Below are 17,718 nucleotides of genomic sequence, written 5' to 3' on the forward strand. Positions count from 1 at the left end.
TGCTTGTGGCTAGCAATTGGACTGTATTTGGTCCAATCCGATCCAGTTCAATGTGAGTTTATTATAAATGGATCAGGTTCAATCCAATCCAATGAATGTTTTGAATTAATTTGAATTGGTCAAATTCAATGATTGGACTGTTAAATCTGTTCAAATTCATTTTGATTTATATTGGTTTCAACCCAAATCCGGTCATTGATACATATATTCTTATCTTATATCAATGGACCAGATATTGGTTTAATCCAACCCAATTCAATATAAATTTGTTACGAACGAACCAGGTCCAATCCAATCTAATAAATATTTTGGACCGGATTAGTCTAAACCAATATGTCTTGTTGGTCCGTCCAATCTGTCCAAATTGATTTTGGACTGGACAGGGTCCAATCCAAAACCAGTCCATTGACACCCTTACTTGTGGCTAGAGCTATAAAGTGGACCGGTTTAGTGGAGCACGATTCGGGCCCAATCACTATAGCAAGCAGGCTGGGCCAAACCCGATCCAAATTCCTGTGCCATGTCGTAGGCTTTAAGACCTGTAGGACAACATGATACAGCTCGCATGCAAGTCCAGTACAGTTCGAATTGTGGTCCGGCACAGTTAGGGATGGTAACAAGGTAGGTTCAAGGAGGGTTTTGTAAATTCTAGACCTTACTTGCCTCCCTAAACCTCCTAACCCATACCCTACTCAAAACCTGCAACGGATTGGATTTTCAAAATCCAAACCCTACTCACACACGAAAATGCAAAACCCTCCCGACCCTACCCTCCCTGCTTTAAGGATGGGGCAGGTTGGGTTAGCGGGTCGGGCTTAAAACCCGCATCTAATAAACTTAACAACATTTAAATTTGCAAAAATCAATAAAGTTATTAAATTTAATAGTTTCTTGTTATATGTAAATCAATAAACAACCAAACTAACATAAACAAATATCAAAATTTTCAATAATTGAAATGATTTTCAATGAATAATATCATTCTAAATCATTCAAAAATTTTTCAATAGCTGAAATGATTTCCAATGAGCAATATAATTCTAAATCATCCACATAACAACATCAAAATTTTCAATAATTGACATGATTTCCAAAGGAAAGAAAGGAGGAGAGAAATCTATGAGCATAGCACTAGGTCAGGAAGGGTTCGGTATTTTAGTAGTATAAATATTAGGGGCATTTTAGTAAATTTAATGCACTGGTCGGGTAAGGTCAGGTTTTATCTAAAACCCGTATTGTATGGGTTGTAAAATCCCAAAACCCATCCCTGACCCAAATCACATTTTTCAACAAAAGAAAAAACTGCCCCATTGGGACGGGTGGAAATTGCCATCCCTAGGTACAACCCACATATATTAACATATTAATTATATATTTAATAATACATATATACATATATATAAATTTTTTATTTTAAATTTTATTATATTATTTCATTTCAGTTTTGTTGTAATTTTTTCAACTTTATTTTATTATTTCATATATATATAAACAATTGAGTATACCAAAATTCATATGAATTAAAATTTTAATTTTTTATTTATCTTGTTAATTTATTTTAACTTTTCCAATTTTTTTCAAATTTTCTTAAAAAAGTAATGCCATCCACAGCTCGGCCCAACACAGCAAGGGTCCCACTTAGGCTCATTCCATGGGCCGTGCCAGACTTTCCTTTTGAGGGATTATAGGCTAGGCAGGCACACAGCCCACCCAGGCCCGGCCTGCTACAATACAAGCGGCCAGCAAAATAGAGATTACACGTCTACTTGTGCATGCAAGCAGCCTAACCTGATTACCTGTTTAATTTGTTGACTACTTTTCGGTTAGGCTCAGTACAAATGCAAATTTGTAGAGTATAAAATCTTGTATTTTGTATTATTTTTTATATATTTGTATTGTATATATTTATATTTGTATTCTTTCTAAATTGAGCTTTAGAAATTAAGGCTCAGTTTAGAAGGAGTATAAATATAAATATGCACAGTACAAATATATATAAAATACAAGGTTTTGTATTCTACATATTTATATTTATACTTTTTCCAAATTGAGCCTTAGATGAATAGAATTATAAGATAATGAGTGTATTTCTCTGAGCAAGTTCACTCTGCACTCCACAATGCTCCACAGCACATTCGACATTGTATTGAGAACATCTCCCAATAAGTATGGGAGATGATAAGACATCATCATAATATATTCCCGATATAAGGTTGGGATGTACGGGTGGGGCATTGTGGGGTGCCCCTTGTGAGGTGCAGATGTGAATTCGATATGGGCAGCCATAAAGCTACTGAAAGTACCCACCATGTGCACGGCTACATAAGGCTGCAAACGGTTTTCAATCGTCTGACTTCAAATAAATTTCACTAACCAGGCCTAGCAAATAAAGGCATGTCAGCCCAAAATATAAGGATTGGTTTGGGTGAAGTTTGAGTTAAGGTTAGGATTGAAAAGTATGAGTCTGATTTAACTTTGCATTGGGTTAGGGTTGACATCTTTACCAACCTGACTTAGCTCCATATTTGTATATATAAATATTGTATAAATATGTATTTATGTATATGTTTATTCAATGTTTATATATTTAACTATGCATCCATAAATATATATATATATATATATATGGCTATATATTTGTATTTTTTTGCTTTAAGTATTTATGCATATATGTATTTATCTATTCATACATGTGCTGAAATTGAATATCAAACCTTTTAAGTTTGAAGGCAATTTTTTAGATATTTTTTCATCTAAAACATGATAACTATGTTAGTAACATGAATCCCCACTAGGAAATAAGTGCATTTGACAGAAGGAATCGAGAAGTAGGGCCACCCTGAGACTAACCCAAACCCAACCTGAACCCAACCCAAAATTTTAAGGTTGAGGGGTAAAACAACTCAGGTTGGGTAAGGATTTACCTCAATTTTACCTAACCCAGCCACAACTTGCACCCTTACTCTTGATTGGATTTTCTAGTCTATTGTACATGCTTGTGTTTGTAGCTCATCCCATTCCATAGATGAATTCAACTTTACCCCTCTATTGGTTAACTAGTAAGCCATAAAGTTCACTTCTCATGAGAGTGTAAAGGTATTTTTTTTTCTCTTAATTCATAATACCCATTTGTAGGGGTGTTAATGGACCAGTTTTGTGTTGGACCCTGACCAAATCAAAATTAATTTGGATGGATTAGACGGAGCAATAAGACATTAGATTGGACCAGTCCAGACTTAATGGTGCAAAGTATTTATTGGATTGGATTGGTCTTGATCAATCTGTAATAGACTTATATTGGATTGGATTGGACTGAACCAATATCTGATCCATTAAGAATACATGTGTCAATGGACTAGGTTTGGGTTAGAATCAATCTAAATCAAAACCAATCTAACTAGATTGGACAGTCCAAATATTGAATGGACTGGTCTAAAATGGTGCAAAGTATTAATTGGATTGGATTAGACCTGATTCATTTGTAATGGACTCATATTGGACCTGATCAGATTAGACCAAATCTAGTTCAATTGACACACTTACCCATTTGGGAGGGCTATCGTGCAACAACTTCTAACTTTACAATATAGGCCCCACACAGAAAGCTTAGAAGCTATGTTTGGGGAAAAACCCAAAAAGCCCCAATATGATTTCATTCAGCCGATAAAATCAACCTTCAGTGTGAAGCTAGTTTTAGTAGCTCTGAAAGCAGCTCAATGGAAACTGAAGCCGTCCCAAACGGGCCCATAGTCAGCTAAGGCTTTCTTTTACTTGTTTATTAAAACACTCCAGAATCCAATTCAATTTGTACCATTGGATATTGGATGTACTTGGCAACAACACTTTTCCCATCTTCCCAAGCCTCTGCCACCAAAACTGAAGATTTGTCTATGTATTTGGACCTTCATAAGTGAACACACACCAGTGTTACATACTTTCGCAAGCATAAGGTGTGGGCCCATATGCATGAAATACTCTATGCCATGTCTACTTTTGATTGGTACCATGGGCATGGTGTGTACGACTTTGTTTGTAGTTCTTGTTCCACACTTGAGGGGTGTTTGGTTTTGTTTTCTAAAAAAAACCAGCTATTTGTCTAACAAGATAAAACCATACACGATGCTGCTCACACGTAATGTATTGATTACATAGCAAGTGATATACAGCAGTATGAGAAGCAGAACTGGGCTCGATTTAGCTACGTGTCTATAGGAATTTCTAGGACTTTGCTTTAAGCCTTTAATATATAGATAATAGATAGATTAGATAATAACTAGAAAGGATCCAAAGCACTACCCGATAGGGCCATTACTCAAGGTTGGTCCCAGCAATCTGGGGTGTTGGGACTTGGGAAGTATAGCTCTGCAACACTGGTATAAGAGAAGATGGCAACATTAGCTACAGTCCATGCATGAAACTCCAGAATATGTTAAATACCCTAAAAAAAAGTGTATTGGAAAATGTAGCCTCATATAAAAGTTTAAACCCTTCTAATTCAAAATTTTGCTACCCAACAGAAATAGCACTCAGAGGATCAATGGAGTACACCAAACACAATATATCTGACAGTCCAATTATCAAGCAGGAGTTTGGACCACAAGACCAGGCAGAGCCAATTCATCATCAATTCTCCCTTGCATAGCTTTCACCTCTGAAAACATCACTACTTTGCCAAAGTGGCCACTCACTTAAACAGTTGTTTCACTACGGCTGTGAGTTGTGTCTCGCAGGGATTTGAACTGTAAACTCCACTGGGTCGGGTTTCTACTGGTATTGGGCCACTCAATCACTCAAGTTAACATTTTACTCTAATTTGGGCTCGAGTTTCGGGCTGGGTTTATTCAAATCTTGACAAAAGCCCAATCTAACCCCACCTAACTTGCACCCCAATGTACAGATAGACCTGGCCCAGACTCATAACTAAATATACACCAATTCCAAACTAGACCCCATAGATCGGCAATTGGGGTTATCATGAGAGAAATAGGGTATCTTTGTTTAGCTTTACATAGTTGATTTAAAATAGAATTTTTTGCTAGGTATTTAATTTTGTTTTGTCGGATATTCCCCATGGCCAAATCTTTACCATATAATGTCAATACTTGTCTCCACTATATTATCTTCTCTAATGCACATGAGAGCTGATTAGAGATGCCAATGGACCAGTTTTGGATTGGATCCATCCAAATCAAAATCAATTTGGATAGATTGGATGGACCAATAAGACATTGAATTGCACCAATCCAGATTTAATGGTCCAAAGTATTTATTAGATTGGATTGGACCTGGTCCATCCATAATGAATTTACGTTGGATTTGGTTGGATTGAGCCAATATCTGGTCCATTGATAGAATGGTAAGAATATAGGTGTCCATGGATCAGGTTTAAGTTGGAATTAATCTAAACTAAAACAAATTTGAACAGATTGGATGGTCCAGACATTGAATTGGACCGATCCAAAATGGTTATTGGATTGGACTGGACGTGGTCCATTTGTAATAGGCTCACATTGGACTGGATCAGATTGGACCAAATTCAGTCCAATTGACACCCTTAGGGGTGATCATGGGCCAGAGGCTTTGGCTTATTTCAATAAATATATCATATTTAATAAATTTAAATAATATATATATATATATATTATGTTATAATTTGTATACATATAACATATTATATTATACCTATACTACTTTAAAAAGCACCAATGGCCTCAAGAATATTTCTAAAATTTCTTAAGGACAAAATTTATCCCTCTATATCTAAATTTATTGATAAAAAATGAGGGCAAAAAGGGTAATCAGTTATTGGTATTAAATGAGTTTAAAAGAGGTAATTTTAAGATATTCAATGCATTCCATTCTCTCTCATTAAATCCAACATTTAAGTTATTAACTTGCATTCATGATTATTGAATCGTATATTTAAGTCATTTTTTTTTCTTCTCATCATTAAGTTTTATTAATTAAATCCATACTTAATATATAAATTAATAATTCTAATAAAATAAAAGCTTATACTTTTAAAGTCTACCTAACAAAAATTATGTTTTCATCTAGGTGATGGTAAGAAATTAAATCATTTTGGGTCAAATGGGTCAATCCATGTTGCCATGATTAAATAATAAATTTAAAAAATAGATAAAATGAAAAAAAATAGAAATTAAAAAAAAATGGGAACATTTTTAACATACATATTAAAAAATAATAAGTATGATAAATAAAAAATATTTTTATTAATGATGGAAATGGAATATAAAATTTAAAACCAATTAGAAATAAAAATATTTTCATGTTCTACTCATTAAGTCCAATATTTAAGATAATATGGTTCTCATCATTAAATTCTTGTAATTTATATTATATTATATATAAGGAAAAATCTATATTGCCACTTAGTTCCCTCCCCGGCTCCCCCAGTGAATTTGATAAATAATCATCTAATTAATTATATTGGTCACAAGTTTTTCCGGTGTCATAATCAAACCTTATATATAACATATCCTACAATATAAAAAAAAAGGGCAAACTCCAAAATCCCCGGGGTGTGTCACCTCACTACCTAAACTTTCAAAAGTTGCAAAGAACACCCCCCTCCCCGACTTTCACAAGCTAAGCACTGTTAATTAGTGGTGGTTTCACCGCCGAACAAAGGTGATCCATTAAATACTTGACTAAGGAACAACACCGGGAATAAGAGGGAAATGGATAGAATGGAAAATTTCTGGCATACCTTACTTTTCCTATTCGTTTATTGCTCCAAGCCTCCAATTTTGCAAATAAACCTTACTAATATCTTCTATATTATATAAAGCGCATATTTGTCTGGGTTTGGTATTGATTATAAAATTAAATTTTAATATCATATTATATAGTTAATATTTACATTATACTATTATTATATAAAATCCAGATTTACATTCGTTTTGGTGTGGATTAGTGCGTGCCAAGTGCTATAGAAGTCTTTACCCTTTATTTACACACTTGCATGTACCCTTACATTAGTGGACAAATGACGAAGAAAACGACTCATGAGTTGGAAAAAGAGTAAAGGATAATTAAGCATTTAAAAAATTATAATAGACCAGTTGATATATATTTTCCATCCCAATGAAAGTTAAATTTGGGAATTGACTTCAGTACTCATGCTTACACTGTTCACACACAGCTCCCTGAAAAAAAAACATACAAGTACTGAAACATTTTCAATGCAAAGCCAAGGCTTAAAGGCGTGAACACAGCCTTGTGATTGAGCACTGAAGCGGATCTCAAAATTTGGGAGGGGAAGTGTTTGTAACTTTTGAAAGTTTAGGTAGGGAAATAAACATCAACATGTTGTATCTTTGTAAAGTTGTTAAAAAAATAATAAATAAATAATCCTCATAAAATGGTCATAGTCAAAAATCCTATTCCTACATTGCATCACGTTCTAGTCTCAAAAGTCAAATCTCACCGTATTGAGAAAAAGAGAACACAGGATATCGTTATTCGCCCCTTGAATGCTAAACATACAATACGTATCCTTCCGGGACACCTCCGATACGCCCCTTATAGTAGGTGTATCGGGGTCTAACTGGTTCAGAGGGTGGAGCCCTAAACCAGCCCCCTGAACCGGCTTCAGAAAAAAAAATTAAATAAATAAATAAAACAGTATCGATTCACCTTATAAGCCCCTACCTGCGTATGTGCCCTCCAAATGGTGATGGCTCCTCCTGTAAATTTGTGAAGTAATGGAAGGCTTCTCTTTCGGAAAAAAAAAGGGATCGCAGACTTCAAGCAACTGGAAATTGTCGTAACTCGTAGCATATAATTAAAATTAAGAAAAAAGAAAGGCAACTGGAATGTGGAAATGGAATGTGTAAATATCAACAAATAAAAAAGTTGATTTGAAAAGCAAAAGTAATTACAGCCACCACCGTCCAACTTCCCCCTCCCAAGCAACAAGAACCAGTACACTTCAAAAAAAAAAGAAAGGAAAAACTGAAAACAACATTTAAAGGCTTGACCATATAGGCATATAAGATTAAAAAGTAAAAATTAATGAAAAAAAAGCCTAGCTACAATGGAGAAAAAGGGAAAAATGAACAGTTGATTAATTCTTAACGAAAGAAGATGAAGCCCATATATAACCTGATAAAACAGACAACCAAAGAACACTAAATTACATACTAAAAATGGGCATAAATGAATGATTATAATTCATCTTCAATCCATCATAAGTGAAGATGGTGCTGGACCCGAGTCAATTGAGTTGGTTCGTCTCGATGATCCGTCCTCATCAACTACATCAGCCTGGGAATCTTGAAATTGGCCTAGACTGGATTGTCGAAGATCTTCAATCCGCCTGGTCACCTCTGCCATTGAGGGGCGCTTGTCGGGGTATTGTGCACAACAGTCGATTGCAAGCTGTAGGAGCTGAACCATCTCTTCTTCCACCGTCTGGTATCTCAGGAGCTCAAGGTCGAACACCTCTGATGTCCATTCATCTCGGACAACTGACTGCACCCACCTGGGCAAGTCAACTCCTTCTTCATTCAAGATGGCGTGGGTGGGGGGCTTGCCAGTCAAGAGCTCCAAGAGCAGCACTCCAAAGCTGTAGACATCAGCCTTCTGCGAGACCTTACGGGCATCTATCACCTCTGGTGCACGGTAACCTGCAACGCGATTAGGAGTTGCAGTGGGCCCAACAAGCTGGGCAAGACCAAAATCAGAGACCCGGGCATCATATGACTTGGTGAGGAGGATGTTGGATGACTTGATGTTTCCATGAGAGACGGTGGATCCCTGTGAATGGAGATATTCAATACCACGAGCAGCTCCAAGGGCAATGCCAGAGCGGGTCTCCCAGTTCAATGGAGTCCTACCTGCTCCTCTGTTTCCTGTAGCCAAAAGATAAAAGAGGGAAAGGAGAAAAGGGGAAAAAAGCAAAAGCTAGTCAGGCACAAGGTTTTGTTTCTGCTTTACTTTGTACTCATTACAGCTTTAGTCTTAAATTTCACATGCATGACCCAGCGTCCTGAAACTTATGATGCTTTCGCCTAGGACATAAAATGTTTACCTTGATAAAAAATGGATCCAAGGAGGTTTCTGATGAGTGAAGAAAAATGTAGCTAAATTGCAGATAACATGAATCAGCACAACCAATAAGAAGAATAAACTTGAGCAGTTATAATTCTACAATGTACAAGGCCGTCATAGTGCCGTGGAGAACCAAAATAGAACAAATAATTGGAAGGAGAGAAGTGACGAATGTTCTAACAGTCAGATTCAAAGACGCCCACAATATAGAGGGGGGGGGGGGGAAGAAACACATAAGCTTCTTCCAGACGTAAGATAATGTATTCAAAGAATCAAATAATAGATGATTTTGCTGAATGTTCTCAGGAATGAAACTAAATGAAAAAATCAGATGAATACTCTTAGAAATGAAGCTAAATGGTAAAATCAGAAAAACAATGAAAATATAGCGTTATAATCACAGCGGGTGCAAAATAATTGGGGGACAAAGGAAACCCATAAGCTTCTACAAACATGAGACAATGTAGACAGACGTGAGAATCTCATTGAAACAAATCAAGCAAAAAAGTTAAATTACAAGTAAAAATCGACCCAAAACCCCAATCACCACGCAAGAACACAGCAAAAAGGAAACTAAATAAAACCAAAGAAAACACCCATGACCCATGAAACGGGCATACCAAATGCAATCACAGATAACAGAGAGAGAGAGAGAGAGATTTCAACACAAACAATAGTCATATCAGAAAAGAGAAATCTGAATTCCATAAGTTTCTTCCAGATAATAAAACATGATATAGCACAATGTAGATAGATGCATGGAGTCGTTCCATTTCCATTAAAACAATTCAAGAAGAAAAATTAACAGTTATAATGGAAATGAAACAAAATATCAATCACCAAGACATCCAAAGCAAAAGCAGAAACAAAATCAAGTAAAATAAAACCCAACAATCATACTTATCCTACCATCAAAACAATCACTGAAGAAAAGAAAAAGTAGAAAAATTATACATCTTGCAACACTAAAAAGAATATCTTAATGCAAAATAAAAAGCACGCAAAAGAAGAAAGGATTACCATGCAAAAGCGCAGATAAGCTTCCATTGGGCATGAAATCATAAACAAGGAGCTTCTCATCCCTGCTGTAATAGTAAGCTCTAAGGGGGACTAGGTTTTCGTGATTCATCGATCCGACGGCTTCGATCTTCTCCCTGAATTCCCTTTCCGAAATCGTCACATCCTTCAATCTCTTAACAGCCACGGTGGTTCCAACTTCCAAAATTGCCTTGTACGCCGTTCCAAACGTTCCCTTCCCCAAAACCTCAGCTGAAGCCCTCAACAGATCCTCCAGATCGAAAACCCTAGCGGCATTTCCAAAGAAGATGAGCTTCTTGTTCTTACTATCTGCTGCCGTTTTCGATGTTGTAACTGCAGACACAGCTGCTGTTGCTGCCCCAGAATATTCTGAGCTATTCGAGTTACCATTTTCTCCCCCTCTGATATGTTTCTCCCGCGGAATTTCAACTTCCGAAGGTAGCTGCTTCATCGTTGCAATATCGTTCGTTTTTCTGCTACTCTTCTTTCCGCAGAGAAGAAACAAAATCAGAAGAATCAAGAGGAAAGCCACCACCGACCCGATTGCGATTCCTGCAATAGCTCCTCCAGACAACTTCTTCTTCCCACCACTGTTACTGTTGTTGGAGCTGCTACCTCCGCTTGCCGGCGGCACCGCTTCGTTAGGACAAGGAGAAAGCGGCGAGCCGCAGAGCGAAGTGCTAAGGAATGAGTCGGCCTTAAACTTCTGCAGACTCGATGGAATCGGGCCATTCAACTGATTGAACGAGACGTTGAACTGACCGAGATTCGTTAGGCTCAGCTCCGGTATCGGACCAGTTAACTTATTGCTCTGCAGATACAGAGTCGCCAACCTGGTGAGATTGTTGAAGGACGGAGAAATCCCACCGGAGAAGTTATTCAAAGCAAGGTTCAAGCGGACAAGTTTCTTGAGTCCGAACAAGGACGACGGAATCTCGCCGGAGAAAAAGTTCCCCTGCAAATATAAATTGCGGAGGTCCGTACTTGCGGCTAGATCGGACGGCAATGGACCGGTGAGAGCATTAAGCCGAAGGCTAAGCGTGTGAAGCTGCGTCAGATTTCCGAAGATTCCTACGGGGATTTGGCCGATGAGTCCGTTGCCAGGAAGACGCAAGACGGTGACTCGGTTGTTCTCGCAAGTAATGCCTTGCCACCGACAAGGACTTTGGTCGGTCGTGTTCCACAAGAGCGACCTTCCACCGACAGCCAACCGGAGGGCGATGAGCGCCGTCCGTTCCGCTGCAAGATCTGATTTTCCGAGAGGAAAGAAAACCAGTAACAAGAAAGTAATTAACTGAAGAACCTCCATTAGCGGTTTAGCAAAACCAAACCCACTTTTCATCACTTCGACATCGTCGTGAGAGAGAGAGAGAAACCCAGAAGAAACCCTAGCTGTATCGTCTGCTTCTCTGCTTCACTTTTCTTTCCTGTTTTACGCTCAGCCTAAAAATGAAAATAAAAAACCGAAGGAATCATTTAATTTTTAATTTTGTTAATCAATTTCAAATGCAAGCTGGACTTTTCTAATTAATCACGTTTTTAATTGGTAACTTACTAGGTTTGTTTTCAATTAATTATCTTCCTAGTTTACCAAAAAAAAATAATTATCTTCTTTTTTCGCTACCATTTTTAATTAATTATTTAATTACCTGACTATGTGACAAGACGAAACTGTCTTTTATGAAGATTCTGATCGAACGCTAGAATATGTAAATCTGAAGGTGGTTAACCTGAATTCTGATGTAGGAGATCATATTATTTAATGGTAAAAACCGGAAAAGTTACGTGTCAATGGCCGATAAACTGGGATCGGCTTCGGTCGAGGCAAACCCGTGCTTATACGGTGCCAACAGCTCTTGCAACCTTACATCGGGAATATCATGAAATAAAGCATATTACTATGGAGATATTCTCAATCGAAGGCTGAGAAGGCTGTTCCAATGGGCGTAATTAATTTGATTGTGCCTAATGGCAGGTAGCGGCGATTCAACGGTTTTATTCCTTGTGGGCCCCGCGGAATGAATAATCAGTTAATTACTTTCAGTATTCATGAATAATTTACAGTGAAAAAGAGATGTTAAATGTTTTGAGTGCAGCGCTTCCGTAACGGCGTTTGGAATCTGCCATTAGCGTGGGACGGCCGGTGGGTATCTGGAAAATATCGTCGATTTGCGGCTTTGTCGATTCGTTGTCTCGGATTATCTGAAAAGCTCTGCTCTGTCATGGAAATCAGGTTTGATACCGAAATTAACCCGTGGATCCGTATTGGTGTAGGGGTATTTTCGGTAATCTAAGGATGTTCGTGTTCTTTTTTCAAATTGTTAAAATTAAAATCAAAATTTTACTTTTGACATTGTAGACTCTGAGACTAGTACTCTGATTTTGCACCAGAAACGATGGGGCCCACAGCTCTCCAATGTGGGAAGACGGGAAGTATATATATTTCTTCCATTTTTTTTATTTGTAAAATATTTAGGGATAATAGCACACCTTTCGCCATCACCTCTGCCTCCGCTTTCAATAGCGTTGCTGGAGGTAGGCGGAGGCGGCGACATCGGCACTGGTGGTTATTTCTCTACCCAACGCCACCACCTTCGCTCACTAGTGTCGTCGTCGCCTCCTTTGTCTTCACCCACATCCGACAACATTGTCGAAGGCGAAGGTGGAGATGCGCAGAGGTGGCGGCGTTGGGCAGAAAAATAACCATTAGCACCGTCGCCACCGCCCACCTCCGACAATGTTGCCAGAGGCAGAGGTGGGTAGGGATAGGCGAAGGTGGCGACGGACGGCGACAAGCGGCGATGCTGGTGAATGGACAGTAAGGGGAAGAAGATGAATAATGATTATGCCCTTTATTGATTTTATTTTTCAAAAGTTACTCTATTTTTTATTTTTTTTTTAAATATTATTTTTACTAATATTAGTTTCAAAAGTTGCCCTAGCCACGCGTAATGCACAGCCTTATAGGGCCCACGGATTTTGGCGGTGCCCACAATAAAATCGAGACAAGATCTGCCCTCACACAAGGCACTTCACACCGAGCTCATAGATACATCCTACCATTTATTTGGAATATCTTCCGTATTTATAAGTTATTATTCACGGAAGATATTATTAATGCATGGTAGATGTGGCACCCTTTTGTGAAGAGTAGATCCTGTTTCGCCTTAGAGGCGCACTGTGTCAACATTAGTGCATAGAATGTGGATTGTTAATATTTTGAATATATATAACTCTGTAGTGGAAATCAGAAATATGTATTGGACTTGTCCGTATTTTTCCGATGCCTTCCAAAGTCGGGACTTATCTATATCCTTAGACCTTGTTAGGGGTGGCAATGAGTCGAGTTTTTCACAAGCTACTCAAGCTCGTCTCGGTTCAGTTTCAGTCGAGCTCGAGCTCGAGCCCAATTCAATGGCTCAATTAATAAACGAGTCGAACTCAAGCCTAATAGAGCTCAACTCGTCAGCCAACTTGAATATATATAATATATATAATAAAATTATAGAAAATAATATATATATAATAAAAATATTATAATTATTAATTATTATAATTCTTACTTTTTAAATATAAAACAATTTTTTTATATATAATTTTTATTTTTATAAAATATAATAAATATTTTTATAAAATATAAAATGAGCAGAGCCGAACCAAACTCGAGCTTATAAACTTTTGACTTGAGCCGAGCTCGAACCTTATAGAATAGTCTCGAACTAAGTTCGAGCCTTAATACTATTCGGCTCGGCTCGACTCGAATCCACCCTAGACCCTGCCACATTTTACTTCTACCATTCAAAAGAATCCACTCGGGCCCATATAAACTGGACGGTTCCTCACTTCCTAGGCTGATGGTCGCGGTTCCCTCTCTAGATTCGGCTAAGGCGACAAGTAAACGTGAGCCAGAATAACAGTTTACAGTGGGCCATGGCCGGCTTGGTGAATAATTGGGTGGAACCCACTATGACACTCCTCAATGGGCTTATACTTTGAGGCCCAAAACATCAAGTCTTCAGGTAGTCAAATGTGAAAATAAATGACTGAGAAGTTAGAAGGAAAAAGAAACAAAAAAAAACCTAGATCTATGGGCTTAGGACTACTGGACTAGCGACGTAAATAGTTAGTTGGGCCCCCAAAAGAGGGTCTTTCTACAGATATTACAAAAGGGGGAAAACACATGCTTGAGATCGATTAATAACAATAATCCAATTGGTAGACTTTTCTCTCCAAAAAGAATGAACATGTTACGTTTGACCGTAGGAACTAGGATCTAGGAAGAGATCAAAAAGAGGTCCCACCAATCCAATAGAAGTTCTTACTTGGTATAACTAAACCAATGTGTATGCATATGGAGCTCAAATGTGGTACCTAATATATTTAAGCGTTTTAGGTAAGAAAAAGGGGAACTATTTATTTCTTTGAAAGAGGTAGAGGAGAAAGAGGAAATAATTCATTTTAGTCTAGCGCGGCCAACCACCCTTAGAAAAAGATTCACCAAAATGGCCGTTTGAGTGTGAGAGAGAGTTGATTTTGGGTTGGAAAGCTTTGTTCTTGATTTTGGGTTTGCTCTTTGTTGTCGGTTGTTCACATGAGAATAAAAAAGGTAAAGAATGGGTCTCTTTTCTTTTTCTTTTTCTTTTTTTTTTTTTTCCTACTCATGACTCGTGAGTGAGTTCCTTCAATACATACCCATTTGACATCTGTGGTCAGTGGCCTACTGAGTGGGTCCCCTATCTGGTGAAAGGTGTAGACTTGGGATCCTAATCCAATGGATCAGATGATGGTTTGGATGTGAAGGCAAGAATCATCTCATATTCTAATCCAATGTTTAAAACACAACTTTATCTGTATTTTCTAAACTAGTATCCAAATGATGCAGGATTGGTTGCTAACCTAACGTAGCCCTCCTTTATCTGGGCTTGAGACCAGCGATGTAAGACAAGCTCAACTGTGAAGAGTTATCCAGGTGATGTAATATTGCCACTTGAATACTCTATTTTTGTAGTGGTTGCATCATACTCTTACTCTTTCTTTTGGACATCAAGTATGGGTCTCTCTCAATGTAAGTGAAATTAAGGGATTTGTTGATTGCAATCTGTAGATTATCTAAATCAAATAAAAAGCACGCCAATGTCCTTACTTCTGATCAAACACTTGTCTAGATATTGGTTTTGGTTTTAAGAACCAGAGTCAATGACCTTATTATTGACCATGAAAGCTTCGTTCCCTTGTGATTAGCAGGTCAGGTGGTTTATCTACTGTTATGTTTGTCTTGAGTCATTGGATGAAGAATCCTTTGAGTTAGTTGAATCTAGAGCTCCATTCATCGTGAGGAATGTATAGCTAGTGGATGGTCTAATACAGAGAATTCGCTTCTTTTATTCAATCTTGAGGGAATAAGGTATCTATCTCTTAGGAGTCTACCAATGGCTCTTCAAAGATGGCTTGGGAGATGAAAAACTCATAGCACCATTGAGTTCACAGATTAGTTAAACTTTATACTTGTATTACGGGCGGGCTGCGGGACCAATCATTTTATTCTATGACAGCAATAAATGTATATAAGAGATTAAAGTGATTGTGGGCCACATGCACTTTATAGCTGTTGTAAAGTAAAACGAGTATCCTACAACCCATAAAAACAACTATCAACTTCAGCTAATCTAGATAATGATTGTTTTCATGATTTCCATAAACCATTTCATGCATATAAAATCAGTTCCTAAATTTCAAATTTCCTATCCTCCTATCCACACTTTTTCATGGTGGATAACCAGGCTATGCCACCTTGCTTTTCAAAAAATTTTGAATGTTGGATGAAAGTTATTTATCTAGATAAATGCATTTATTCCAGTATTACTCAGGTAAATATATATTTACCTATATTCTTTTATTTTTTAGGCCATAAAAAGCTATTATTAAAAGAGATAGGAGGAAAAATAAATTTTCCATGAATCCCATATAAATCTGAAGAAAGAATATGGATATCTTGATCAATATGAACCAAAATTCCATTAACCAACTTTCCCCCTTCTCAAAATCCAAAAATAAAATAAAATAAAAATCAACGGGCCCTAAGAAACCCAACACGTAGATATAGTATCATCGAAACATTTGTGAATAACCTCTCATATAAATATAGAGGTATTGGAGGGTCGGGTACTCAAACCTATTTTATTTAGTTGGGTGATAGCTGGGTTCAGATTGAAGAGGTCTCAAAAGCCCTAGTTGGTAGGGATGGCCACGAGTTGAGCCTTTCATGAGCTATTCGAGCTTGGCTCAGCTCGATTTAGATCGAGTTTTGAGCTGAATTCGAGCCGATATATAGGCTCAATTGCTAATCAAGTCGAGCTCGAGCCTACTAAGATTCGCAAGCCTAGTAGTAAATAAATAATTTTTATTATATACATACATACATACATACATATAATAAATAATTTTATTATATATATAATAATATTTTTATTAATATAATATTTTTTATTTTTTATGTATCATAGTAAATAATTTTTATAATTATTATATATATATAATATTAAATAATTTTTATAATTCTTAATTTTTGTCTAAAAAATTAAAAAAAATAATTTTATACATATAATTTTTATTTTTCAAAAAAATTTGACTTATAATCGAATTCAAACTGAGCCGAACTCGAGCTCAAGTCTCTAACTCGAATCGATCTTGAACTCAAACCCAAACCTGACACTATTCCTACAAAACGAGCTCAAATAGCCAAATATTCGACTAGGCTTGGCTCAAATGCACCCCTAAATACTGGGTGATCCATTCAACAGATATTCATCAAGAATCTAATTTTAACAAATTTTCCATATGGCCCGAAATTGCTACACTCACCGAAACTAGAATAACTTCTCCCTGCTATAGGGCTATATTTGAATTTAAAGCCGACTTCCAGGTAAGAAACAGGACCAAAATTCACCGGAAGTTCTGATGACTCCTTCAAATATTTATTTGGAATCCTTCAATGTTAAGGAATTGAATGCATATTTATTTTTTTAATATATTAGGGCTTCGGAAGAGAGAACCTTTCTAAATCCAGCTTTAAATTGCGACTGGACCCACGAGGCAGAACCTAAAAGAAAAGAAAAAAAAAAAAAAACTAAGAACCTTTGTAGGCCAAATGAGTCCCTGTTTCATTCCTATCTTGATTCTATTACAGCTTAAGTTTGTATGGTGGTAATTGATTTAGATGTCAAGCAATGTGTCTCCTTCCCTTGGATGCTGCACATTCATCACCCAGTACTGAAGACCAGATCAAGTACTGAGTGCAGTTCCAAGCTGATAACATATTCATCTTCTACTTCACCCACACAAGCGATGTCTGTAAAATGGGACTATCAATAATTCATAGTTTAAATGAACTCTTCAATATAAAATGAAAACAAATTTCCTAAAATCAATTCGTTGTTTCTTGCCAAATCGAGTTTCAAAATATTGGTATAGTAAAGAATATTAAAAAGACAATTTTAAAATACGCTCTGAATATGTGAAAATAATAAATATAGTGGAATTATTAAGAAAACACATAAATATAAATGCATCAATAACATCAAAATCTAGGGCTAAAGTACAAAGACA

General features: G+C 36.9%; 1 protein-coding gene across 1 annotated transcript; it reads right to left on the reverse strand.

Moving 5' to 3' along the window:
• Positions 1–7,854: 7,854 nt before the first annotated feature.
• On the reverse strand, positions 7,855–11,604 carry LOC104605595 (putative inactive receptor kinase At1g48480). Its single transcript, XM_010270450.3, has 2 exons — positions 10,096–11,604; positions 7,855–8,876 (listed from the first exon to the last, which is right to left on the reverse strand). The coding sequence occupies exons 1-2, from the start codon at positions 11,453–11,455 to the stop codon at positions 8,203–8,205; spliced, it is 2,034 nt and encodes a 677-aa protein (XP_010268752.1). The 5' UTR covers positions 11,456–11,604; the 3' UTR covers positions 7,855–8,202.
• Positions 11,605–17,718: the final 6,114 nt, after the last annotated feature.

This window comes from Nelumbo nucifera, chromosome 3 (genome assembly GCF_055504915.1).
Source record: "Nelumbo nucifera cultivar China Antique chromosome 3, China Antique-T2T, whole genome shotgun sequence".
NCBI lineage: Eukaryota > Viridiplantae > Streptophyta > Magnoliopsida > Proteales > Nelumbonaceae > Nelumbo > Nelumbo nucifera.

Coding starts and splice junctions, on each gene's coding strand:
- LOC104605595 (XM_010270450.3), bottom strand. CDS start 11,455: ATGAAAAGTGGGTTTGGTTTTGCTAAACCGCTAATGGAGGTTCTTCAG. Junction 8,877..10,095: donor CTTATCTGCGCTTTTGCATG/GTAATCCTTTCT, acceptor TTTTGGCTACAG/GAAACAGAGGAGCAGGTAGG.